Raw genomic sequence first — 13258 nt, forward strand, 5'->3', positions numbered from 1 at the left:
AGACCATCAGGGAAAACCTGGAAGCACTGGGCGACCAACTCGTCTTATTATGGGACTCCTCAGCAGTGCGTATCCACAACCTCGCCTCGCAAGATTCAAACCCAGGACCTACCGGTCTTGCGCCAGAGCACTTAACCGATAGACCACTGAGCCGGCATCCGATGGTGTTTATGTCTAACTCCGACCAATCCACGAAGTTGCTCTGGCGCGAGACTGGTAGGTCCCTGGTTCGAATCTAGTGAGGCGAGGTCGTGGATGCGCACTGCTGAGGAGTCCTACTGTAGTGAACAGAACACTAGTTGGGGACAATCGAATGTATTTAAGCAAACATTACAGACTATCTCAGTAAATTCTGATAACCAAACAATGAACAGTCAATTTGCAAATTAACAACCAATTGTTTCAATCTTCACTGTTTCTTCTCTAATTCCATTGCTCATGCATTTTCCAAACGATTGCGCTTCATTTCAGTTCTTTGCTCATCGGTCTTCTGCGAAAATACATTCTATGTCTGACCAACACCATATACTACTTATATAGATATAAGTAGACCACACCACACTACAATAAGACGAAACAGCCGTCCAGTGCCTCCAGGTTGTCCCTGGTGGTCTAGCTTCGATTGATTCACGCTTTCAACTATGAAAATTCTCATATTCATTTATGATTTGTTAGAACTCATTTACCAATGATTTTCAAGTCAGTAAGATGTTAAGTCCATAAAGTTTATGAACTTATATAACCAGAATTATTTATTCATCAGTTATTAATAGAGACTAGGTTTGTATTTCGATCACAATCTCTAAACTACGCCCTGATAAGCAAGAAATGAATAGTGGCTGGCAGTGGAATTCAGGACGCATATTTCGTCCCATTTAGGACTCGTCAGCTGGATGTACCTACATCAGAGTTGATGTTCATTCTGGGACTCGAACCCAGTACCATTCGCTTCAAACGTCACCCACTTAGCTACTGAGTCCTGATAGCCACTTTTTTGTGTAATAAGGTGAAGTTTAAATTTACTTGGTATTGTTTACTTAGATTTCACCGCTAGCCACTATCTATCTTGGTCTAGAATGCTGGTGAAGTAAGGCAACATCGAGGCAATACGCACATATGCCAATAAGAGACTAATCAATTGCAGTCCTAAACATCAATGGGAAGATTCAAGTAAACAATACCAAGTGATTTTACGCCCTGATAAGATTGACCAAAAAACCTACCATACGTAAAATTTATTTTGATGATGGTTTTTAGTAAGAATTTTATGTTGATTGAATAACCATTGCAAATAAGAAAATACTATAACCTATGTAAATAGCTGGAATTAGTTTAATATAATGCAAATTTAATCATACTTTAGAACGAGTTCAACGTATCTTAGAAATGATGATAAATGAACGTTCCATCTCAATGAATGGGCATAATTCCATATAAATAACAGAGTGAAAATGGTGAATTTAAGAGCGATTGAGACATATAGTAATAGGCGAATATCACATATAGTGCAGCTAACAGATTTCCAACAAAAGAAAAAACCAGCAGGAGTCAAGAGAAATGCTAAGACTTTACTCTTCTTATTGCCAGATCTAAAATTCCAGAAGCAGGCAGTGACTCCTTAAGGTAACCTATCAATTTTATTTCGGAAGTTTGGTAATTAACAACACTTAGGGAATTTACGACAAGAAACGAAGAAATTACACAATCTACTCGATGTGCTACAAAGCACATAAGCACCACTTATATTATTTTAGACATGTTATTTTCGTGTGAGAATCATGTGATTAGCATTGTTCTTCCTTCGGATCCCTTTTATTGTTTTTATGGAATGATAACTGATAGAGGTCAGAGCACATTTAGATCGTCTGATATTACCCTCCTACAAGTTAATTTCTGATTCGTCTAGACTAATTTCCTTTAAGTAATATGTTTTGTTCAAGTTCCCTTGAATGCTTGCACTTAATACAAACGGAATTATAGACAATTCAGATTAAGATCTCACCATCGGTGAGTTTTTGCACTCGAAGATTTGTGAATTCCAGTATATCTCTGTAAATGGTTTACCCACTAATTAGTTCAAGAGCCGTTTGATTACATTATATTTGATAAATGTTAATGTCGCAAACACATGTCAGAACTCCACTACTCGATTAGATACTTGTTCACAATCAGTGAGTTGTCTGGCTAAAAGATACAGTCAAGACATAAATCAGCTAGTAACGAGAACAACTCTTTTTTTATTTCTGAAAAACATCCTGGATGATTTAAATTCAAATAAGTGACCTCTGTTGAAAAGTGTACTGGACGGATATCACGGGGTATAAATGCTCAGACATATAAATACTTATTAGGAATTGGTTATAAATTGAAAAATAAGAAACATTATCTGTTTTGTATTAACGTAAACCTACGTTTGGTAAATATCAACTGAAATTGGTAACTAATACGCAACTTGATGTCTAATCTCCATGATTCTAGTTTGAAGGTGAATATATTATATTACAATTAACTGATATTAGTGTAAACATAAATATGAATTTTAAGTCAGTTGCAACGTAGAAAATGGTATGTATGTACATCGGTTCAAGTTGTCAAATCCCATTACCACAGAAAAATGAAATTGTTACAGTCAATCCCAGAATAATACAGGTAGTAACAGTATTAGTGGTAATGGAGGAGACTAGGGATCGAATATGCGACTCAATGGAATATAAATTACTGAAACAAAAAGAAATATATGGGAATCAGAAGCTTAGAATCTGGGGTGGATGTACCTGCACTATTTCAAACGATTTTGAGCTATGTCATTCAAAGTCGATAACCATTGGTTATGATAATCGCGCGGTAATATATACCTATTGACATGGTCAAGTTCAGTTGTCAGTGACTTCAAGGACTGATGTCATGTTTTGTTTTGGCCGCCTACTCTTGTACCAGAAAACACAGCCCGCCAAGGTAGGCAGCGGTTCGATATACGTACACATGTCCCAACTACCTAAGTTGAAGATCTACTACCCCTTCAATCGATTTGTCACTTTTACCTAGTACTCTATTCCTAATCTAGGGATTGGCTACACGGTGGTCCCGAAATACACGAGCAATGCTTCGAAGACACTTACGATCGAATACCATTGACTTATAAATATTATCTAGTGTATTTGATGTGTCTGTTTGTATGTTGAATACGTTGGTATACATCAAACCTGTCTTCAACTTTAGTTTTTAACACATTGGGTCGATTAGAAGTCAGACAAATGGGAAGTGTGTGTAACTGGTCAAGAAATAGTTCAAACTTCGTAGGGATGGGGCAAATAATATTAGTGGCTTAATTTCCTAAGGGATATGCATATCGATTCGGTTAGTCAGAGAACTTCCTTCCTCACTCTGTCTTTTCACTCAGATAGTCGACTGGGTTCGTACATAAAATAACGTATCACTACCAAATTTCGGACATTGATGTATAAATTTCCCTGATGTTTTGACAAGTATTCTACTAAAAAACAGGATATTTTCAGGTTGTTTTACTTTCGGAATTGAATTGGATAGTCAGTACACTATTCCTTATAAAATCTACGATAAAGCTTGTGTAGATACTATGAGTTACCACGTGGAACTGAAAGGCAAGTATTAACCATGTCCGGTAAATTTATGAAGATTCTTTGCAATCTAAACCATTAAAAGTAAGAAGCACAGTTTCACTGAGACAAACTGAGTGAAAGATTGACAAATAGTTAATAATTTTTAAAAGTATGCGTTGTAGGACTCAGTATCCCAAGGAATGTAGTCTATTAAGCATATTAACAATACTGACTAGTGTCCATCTTTGGTACAAATAAGAACACTGGTGATCGACTGGATTATGAAGAAGTCAACATCTAGGGGGAAGCACGGGATACAGTGGACGGCTGGGATGCAGCTGGACGATTTAGACTTCGCAGATGATCTAGCTCTTCTATCACACACGCAACAACGAATGCAGGAGAAGACGACCAGTGTAGCAGCAGTAGGTCTAAATATACAAAGGGAAAAGCAAGACTCTCCGATACAACACAACATGCATCAATCGAATCACACTTGACGGAGAAACTTTGGAAGATGTAAAAACCTTTACATATCTGGGCAGCATTATTGATGAACACAGTGGATCTGATGGAGATATGAAGGCGAAGATCGGAAAAGCAAGAGCGGCGTATCCATAATTTAAGAACATCTGGAAGTCAACTCAACAACTATCAACCAACACCAAAGTCAGCATTTTCAATACAAGTGTCAAGACAGTTCTACTGTATGGGGCGGAGATGTGGAGAACTACGAAAGCCATCATCTAGAAGATACAGGTGTTTATTAACAGTTGTCTACGCAAAATACTTCAGATCCGATAGCCAGACACTATCAGCAACGACCTACTGTGGGAGAGAATAAACCAGATTCGAGGGGAGGAAGCGCTGGAAGTGGATAGGACACACATTGAGGAAAGCACCCAAATGAGTCACAAGGCAAGCCCTCACATGGAATCCTCAAGGCCAGAGGAGAAGAGGAAGACCAAAGGACACATTACTCCAAGACATGTAAACAGGTATGAGAAAAATGAACAACTGGATAGAACTAGAAAGGAAGGCCCAGGACAGAGTAGGTTGGAGAATGCTGGTCGGCGGCTTATGCTCCATTGGGGGTAACAGGCGTAAGTTAGTATGTAAATAAAGCAACCTGAGTTATGTGTACGTACACTAATGTGAATGACTTTCTACTGGATTTTAAGGATATATTTTGCGTATATATCAATAAGAATTCTTCATGTTCTTGAACACTCAGTTCTCTAGAGCTTGAGAAAGATTTAGTTTCATAGCTTTTGAAAGTGTTTTTAACTTTCAGTAATTCTAAAGGCAAACAAATACTTATTCGGATGGTATTTTTCAATCACGTGGTAGAAGTGATTAAGTTGATTTATATTATATGCAACGAATAATGGAATTAGCTACCTACTAGTGCAGAAATAATTTGCACAGGTACAAACGAATAAACAAGTACACATACATATCATTTCCTTGGCTGCTACTATGAAACACTTACTCTTTTAGGTCTTACTATTTCAGGTAGGTTGGTTGGAGGGCGAAAATAACTGAAAGCAACAAACTTATGGTTCGAGAGCGATGCCTACTGCTGACTGTAAAACGGTATGAGGGTAGTAAGGTATTTCACTCAGACAATCAAGATCTGCAGAGATGTGGCCTCCTCACAGTGGGAGAGGTCAGAAAAAGTTACGATCAATACAAATCTTTATTAGTTAATTGCATCCAGATATTAGAAACGGGAAACTAACGAGTTCCTAAGTACTATTTTGTCAGTCAAAAGGTTAGTTCAACTAGCAAAACATTATTATTAACATATTTGTGTAAATTTCTAAACAGAAAAACAACTTTGAGTAAATTATTATACACTACCATATGAGCATATATAAGACTTAATGAGGCATTTAGAAAACATACTATTTTGGTATTGTGGACTTCATCAATCACAAACCTTCAGCAGCTCAATATATAGTTTTATCTGCCGATTTCTAATGATTCTAAACAGAAGAGGTAGTCAATTTCACCAGTTTAGATCTGGATAGCTTCAGTCCACAAATTCTGTGACTGTTGATCTGTGCTATTAGTGCAGACTACACGTTTGAAGGCCAGATCATCGTGAATGGCGGTTGAATACATTGAATAACATGGCTCAGAATCGATCGCAATAGTTCAAAAACATTCTCTTCCCTTATATACTGAGCAACAAGATTTTTTGGTAGCTACTTATTCTTGAATTATATTTTTCATGCTTAATGTTTTTGCTACCATTGAACTTACCACATTGATATTCATCTTGATAGCTTCACCTCGCTGTGTTGATTTGGTGTGGCAACTTGGCCCGATCCACGTGTGCCGGGTTCTATGTTGTTTCTGGGTGACAGAGTTCTAAATAGCTGGATACTCCTGAAAAAGTCTGATATTACACAGGAGCTCCCTAATTGTTTTCACAAGGTGACGATTTCGAAATAACAATTACCGATGGAGTGTCTTTGGAAATGACTGATGATGTTGAAACCTGTTGGTGGTTACGTTTCAATCCAATTATCTGTATTGAAGGTATTTGTAATTCAGTGAAAGGTCTTATACGTTTTAGTAAGTATAATGCCAAATAGTCTCCAGTTACAAGTGTAGAACACACAATAGCTGAGATGAAGTCCTTGTATGTGTGTGTTATTTCAGAAACAATTGTTTTGTGAGGCGGCACTTTTCAGACCTGTGGATTTCAGCTCAGCGATGGTTAGAAAGATGATTTCAATAAGCTTGGTACACAAGGTTACAAGGACGGAGTCAACACTATTTAGATAGACTTCGATAAAAAGACAGTGTCTTTTAAGACGAATGGCGAAAAAGACTGAAAAGTACACAAGATCCTTTCAATTGAAATGTGATCAATACATTCTAACAATCCAAATAACGAAGAAATATTTGTTTGCTCCACATAAGACATCTAGCATTTTATTATTAAATTAGTTGAAAATAGGAGTATTATACTTGAGATAACGTTGATCAGAACTCAAATAAACGGTAAAGTGTTCAATGGTATTTTTACCCACATCATCGAGTTCATCTGTGTTTTCAAGAGAATACTAGGAACCTTAAAGACTAAGTGATATGTTTTCAAAGCAAGGGGTTTCCAGCTCAACTGAGATACACTTACTTTAAATAAAAAAGCTGGTTGAAAGGTATAGGAGTATGAGCACAGCAACAAAAACTTAATATTCTCCAATAAAAAATGCTGATATTTTGGAATATATAATCAGAAAATGGAAAATAACCGGAATAATTTCTAACTTGAAAGGCATAATAAAATCGGTAGTTGATGGAAATGGACAAATCTAAGATAGAGTAATCAACAACAACAAAAAGATAAGTGATATCTCATTCTGTTTCTTCAAGCCTGGCACGTAAACGAGCGGCATAACCAGTAGAGCGTAAGTGATAAGGTAATTTTCGAGATTGTTTTTTAGACGTTACAAGTGCTTTCTCTGAGTAATGACGAATAGGTAATGCATTTAATGATTGTTTAGGTTTAGACAGTGGGGCATCTGACTTTATATTGATAGAAGAGTGTGATCTCTTGATGACTTCTGATTTATCTTGTAAGCTCTTTTCAGTGTTTGTTGTTCTAACTGAACTTGGGGCATTTGAAGGCATTTCATTTTTAAGCAAATCAATGACAGGAATAGTTGTTGGTACCTTTTGATATACAATATTTGGAGCAGATACTGGTAAACGTATCATCTCACTTGCAATACCTATTACGTGTTCATAAATTTCAGCTAATTTTTGCAATTTCATTGCGAATTCAGCGTTTAACTTTGGAATACGATAAAGGCGAGGGAGCCAATAGCGTAAAGTTAAACGATATCTATCATCTGGTTTAAGTGATTCTATATCAATCGCAAGACTATGAAATAAATGTCCAGATGGAAAGAATATCCATGACGGAAGAAAGCTTAAACAATTGGATTTTCGATCAGATGGTAACAATTCATCAATTAAATATGTCAACGATCGTAAATAGTTATATACAGTGTGAATTGAAGTAAAATGATGAACAATAGACGAATCAACAGACAATGATGATGATGATGATATTCGATCAGACAACTTTTTCTGTAGGAATTTAATCAGAACACCATAATGTTCAACTGTTTTTTCATCTGATTCCATAACATTGAAATAATTGGTGACAGCAATTGCTACAGTTGCTAGAACAATAGGAGAATTCAGTAGATCATCAACTGAATTGATCTTATTTTTTGCAGTAGCATGAAACCAAAATGCCAAGGTCAGTGCTAAACTTACTAACCATTTTCTTTCAATATTAAAATTAGAAAATGAAAATCCAACTATACTTGAAAGCATTCCATCTGTTGTATCTTCATGTTGATTTAAAATTAGAGGGTCAACCTGAATTTGATATGTTGTTAATGTACCACCGACACGATGATATTCCAAAATATAAGGATTTAAGCCGATTAGTTTTTGTTTTTGTGATAGGTTATGTTCAATACCACAAAATAAACGATAGTGCATCCATCTTAAAGGTAGTGAAATTTCATATGCTGACAATTCAATATTTGGATTTTCAATTAATAAAGGCAGAACAACGCCACCTTGACAATAGATAGGAGTTAAAATGAATGGTGCAAGTTTATGTTTAAAATATAATTGTGATAAATTTGTTGACCATCTTTGTGTAAAATCCATACTTCCTAGGATAATAGTCGACTGACCTTTTAATAAATCACTAAGACGTCTTTGCCATAATACAGTTTGTGTTGTGGAATTAGCTTCCTGTGGGCTATATACAAAAATTGGAGAATTCAACTGATTTCCAGTTGATACTGGAGTTTCTTGATGAAGAGAAACAGATAATTTCTGACCTAGATATAAGTCTGGAAAGTATCCCGCCAGTGATTCTGTGAGCATTTTTAAGAGCTTACCTCTTTCTTTGGAAGAGTAGCATTTTAGGATTTCATCAATTGGTGTCTGTGAATCAGTGCCAAATTGGGAAAACCATGAAACTAGAGTAAGAAAGCGTCGAAATTTGTAGCTTTTTTTCTCTATGCTGTTTATGATCGAGTACAAGTAGTTGGGGAGTTTTGTCTGAGGCATTGAGTCTGTACCAAGTAACAAGCCAATCAATGGTCGACATTTTGGATGAACTGAAGATGGTTGAGGAATAAATTCATGGACTGTTAAGAAACGACATGGAGTTTGGATGGATTGTGATTCTGCATCTATTGATTCACAATAACAACTTTCTTTGAATTCCAAACATTGAAATTTCATGAGTGATAACGGGATAAAACAAGGAGATGTTTCAGATGACATCTGGTGAGTACCGATTAAAAAATATTCGGGAGAACTAGCAATGATTGGATGGTGAAGATAGGTAGCTAATGAGACACAACTTCGTATACGAGGATAAGGAGATTTCAAAAATTTTATTTCCATATCACTGAGAACATCTGTTAACATACTCTGGAGAAATATATGGTAAGGCATAGGCGATGCATTTTTCTTTTGTGTATTACTTGAAGAAGATAGTAATTTTATTCTTGATTCCATTGCTTGAAGTTGACTGGAAAGTTGGAAACCCTGAGATTCCAAAAAAAACAGTAGACACGAACAAGCTAATTTTAGCAGAGCTGATAAAAGTTACATAATGGTATTATGAATTTGGTAAAAAGACATCTTACGGAATTTTATGTCATACTTTAATTACTGAACATTATAAGGCAAATAAGAATCACGAATTGTTCAAATCGGACAATGTTTAATTAAATAACACAATACCACAATTAAGTATTAAAAATCAACCAATGACGTGGGAGTTCCATACCCATAGTTCCCTTTATCTCGAACGGGGTGAAAACAAACATTTGAGCAGGACAACATGAATTTGCTTTGTTCTATTCAATTTTCCAGTTGCTTACGACCCATAATATGTTAAAATTATCATAGAAATTGACATAGTTATAAATGTGAATTTGATTAGAAGCGAATAGATATTATGATAGATCGAAGACTCCAAAATGAAACCTAATAAGAACGTAAAGATGGTTAAAATAAATGCAGTGTGAGTGGGAAAGTTCCAGAACATCAAAACGTTAGCTAAAGGTCACAGATCCTGAATTTTCGGTAGGTTACGTAGTAAAGTAATTGAACACAGATTCATGTCAATAACAAATAGCATTGATCGAGACTAGTCCGCTAGAAGTAAAACTATAAATTCAAAGAAATGAAAATGGTGTTATTACGGTGTGAGGAATAGTCGAAATAAGGGATGATGTAATAAAGTGAGGTTAACGTGGTAACAACCACGGAAAAGATTTTTCACCGTTTGTCATGGCCTTAGATGATTCCAGAAGACGAGGGGTTCGATTGTTTATTAGGCACCTTAAACGACTTCAATGTATAAACTTGATGTCCTGTGTCAAGGAAATATCTTGAAATACCACCACTAGAACCCTCTATTCTGTCTGACCTCAAACGTTTTGCAATATATTCGTTGAATTGAACGTAAGATCCTCTTCATGTCTTAGCAGTGTAACTGCTTTAGCAAATACATATAAGTGAAGTGGAAGTTGATGATACAATTTATTCCAAATAAATCTATTCCTCCGTTCCAGAATGACAATATTCCCTTATTTGGTGTTTTCCTTGATGTTTTCATAAATTATGATTACTTGGTGTGAATTAGAAGTCAGACAGTCAAATTCAGAGCAATATTTTTATCCTTACGGCGTAAATTTCCACAAAGGCATGAAAAAAAATCAAAAACTAGGTCTAGTGTACTTCATGTTTTTTCTTAGTTAAATATGTCAAGATACATGAAACCACTTGTTTTGGTGATGATTTATGTATTGATAAAAATGGCCGCGTTCGTAACCATTAGTGAAATACTTTAGTATTTCCTAACCTAACATTGGATGGGCAACTGTTTAATTTTTAATACGGTAAGAATCGACTAAGAAAATAACATTTATGTTTATAGATTATAGTACTCGACCTTTTATATGGTTATAAAACTTGTACACGTACCCGTATATTCCAGTTTCTGAATTGCTCGAGTACCGCCATGGAATCACATAAATTACACGAGGATGTATGATGACGGTAGTTGGTAAACACTCAATGTCTTAGGGTGAATAGATTACTTACGTTACTAAAACCCCACAAAAATGTTGTGTGATGTCTCAAGCAGTTGCCCAGTGGGCGGTGCATGCAAGATCCTGAGCCGCTAAGACCGACACTAATCCACTTTTCAGGTCCCTCAAATAATATCCTTCTACAATGTGTGGAATTAGGAAGCGACAGTCATCCTTATACCTATAATAGGAGTTGAAACGTTATCTATCTACCTTATATCTACTTATTTTCTATTTGTAATTAATTTAAATATTCGTTTAAATTTTTAATGCCATTAAAAACGTAACTAACTAGTGTGATACAGTGTGATATTTTACGTTGCTAGATTTCTGATGATCCCTGAAGCGTTTAGATAGGATAAAAAATTAAGGTTTAAAATATTCAAGTTCTTCATAATCGAGAATCTGTTCAGACTCTGAAAATTTAGGATGGAGACTTCAAATAAATACTCCCACCAAAATGAAAACTTACGACTCTTTCACAATCGGAACCAAACAGAAAAGATGGATAAATCTTGCATTGTTTAATTTCATTCAAAAATTGCTTAATCTGTACAATATAAGATAAATATTCGCCACCATATTTTGTAGGTAATTTTAAATGTTCATAAAAATATCCACTAAAGTCCTCCCCATCAATAATGACAGGGTTATTGTGCAACTGCGATACTTTGAAATTTACAAACTCTTGAAGCAATATATTAGACAACTCCGGGATAGGCATTATTGCAAATAATGAGCGCCCGTTTAATAACGGGCAAAAGACAAGACGTTGATCAAAAAGCAGTAGATAGAAATCTAAAATGTAAAAAAAGAAACTTGTGAGATAATACTAATTTGGAGAGTTGACTTGGAACCAAGCAAGTTTAAACAATTAACTCTCAATTATTAAAATACTACTTAAAACGTTGACTGACACACCTTATTACCTATTAAATAACAAATATGGCTATATATCGTATTTGGTAAGTATACTAGTGGAGAGATGGCTCAGTGATCGAGACATTCCACTTTTACTCACTATATCCTAGGTTTGGAACCCGCCTAACTCGGTTTGGGCAACTGGATAGTAACATCATCCTTCATAATTAGAGCGCGTCTCATACCCAGATAACTGGTGAATGAGCTAAGTGATAATTAATAAGTACACTAGTATCTCTTCAGAAATATATGTCCTAATTTTGGTAAATTATAAGGCTAGTCACATCAGATGCCTCTACTCGGTCGTCAGAGTTTTATTTTCGATTTGCTCAAAATACTGATTTAAAAACACTACTGAAGTTTTTCACAAGACTTTTAGTCTCCGAGTAACAACCGACCAAATAATATGGAAGATGAATGTATTATAACTTATACAAGGCAAAATATATTTTCATACACTTGGGATAGAACTCATTGGGGCCTCGCGACATCACGTAGAAGTTTCCAAATCCCAGAATGGCTAGCTTTTCTGTGACGACAATTAATTTTATCGAGGTGGTACGATTTGGATAGGAAGCATCCAATGATTGGAGATAAAGTAAGAGTATAATGAACATCGCTTGAATGTAAACTCACGACTGTTATATTACATAAGACGAACTTAGATTTTTTTGTTCTCCTTACAATATATCAGTTAACCGATAAAATGCAAAAACAGGTGCAAACATCTCTATCCATAACTGTATACAATGGCAAACTCCATGGGGATATTAACACATCTTCACCCCCATTAGTCCTGTTCCAGAGCCCGAAATGGATGTGGTCCAAGGTTTCTAGAGCTGGGTCCCATAGTACATAAATTCAAGTATGATAGGACTAGAAACTGACTAGAAACGGTAGGGACACAACAACGGTATTCTAATCTAAGCCACAGAAAGTTCCTTGCCTAAAACAAAAGAGATACGCACTTATTACCTTCAGCACCCCTATTTCTGTAAGTTTAATATACAATTAATTACTACATAAGTGTTTATACTTAGGTGAAATATTAGTGAGAAACAAGTGTGCAATATGACTAGTTCGAATGTGCCGGGACAAAAGCCTTACGAGTTAACCGAGCACACTTGACCAATGTTAGGATAACCGGCGACCCTGAACCAGTAAGGTCATCAGAGATTCAAATTGATCTTCGGTTTCTTTCTTAACAATCATCCTCTGTAAATTTACATAAAAGTGAACGATCTAGGAGAATTTCGAGTAGCCGTTCTTCAATCGTTGGAAGCCCTATAATAATAGCTTTTGCTAATGGAATAGTGGTCCACCAATTTCCTAGATAGAGGTGCTAGGCCAGTGAAATGTCACTGAGTCCTTGCCAAATCATCCGGCAGTTGTGTCACAGAATATCGAGCAGATCATTGATCCCTGTCAAAGTCAAGGACAACCAACACGCATCAGTTAATCGTACTCCATGGGCTGGCCCGTGTGTTTGTAGTGCAACGCTTCGCTAATCATTCAACTCAATAACCGTTATAATACAAATATCAACGGTGCATGAAATCAGAAGGTAAAGCGAAGCTACAACTACAGTTTATTATCAAATGACGCCAG

At 35.9% G+C, this 13258-nt stretch overlaps 1 protein-coding gene across 1 annotated transcript; it reads right to left on the reverse strand.

Moving 5' to 3' along the window:
- Positions 1–6520: 6520 nt before the first annotated feature.
- Smp_080620 (hypothetical protein) lies at positions 6521–12764 on the reverse strand. The gene is made up of 3 exons (XM_018798120.1): positions 12687–12764; positions 11202–11527; positions 6521–9176 (listed from the first exon to the last, which is right to left on the reverse strand). Exons 2-3 carry the CDS (start codon positions 11451–11453, stop codon positions 6948–6950), a joined length of 2481 nt encoding a protein of 826 aa, XP_018646727.1. The 5' UTR covers positions 11454–11527; positions 12687–12764; the 3' UTR covers positions 6521–6947.
- Positions 12765–13258: the final 494 nt, after the last annotated feature.

The sequence above is a fragment of the Schistosoma mansoni genome (genome assembly GCF_000237925.1).
Source record: "Schistosoma mansoni, WGS project CABG00000000 data, supercontig 0156, strain Puerto Rico, whole genome shotgun sequence".
NCBI lineage: Eukaryota > Metazoa > Platyhelminthes > Trematoda > Strigeidida > Schistosomatidae > Schistosoma > Schistosoma mansoni.

Excerpts from the sequence above, each read along its gene's own strand:
- Smp_080620 (XM_018798120.1), bottom strand. The coding sequence starts at position 11,453 with ATGCCTATCCCGGAGTTGTCTAATATATTGCTTCAAGAGTTTGTAAAT. Across the intron at positions 9,177-11,201 it reads GTTCCGATTGTGAAAGAGTC|GGTTTCCAACTTTCCAGTCA; the intron begins GTAAGTTTTCAT and ends TTGGAATCTCAG.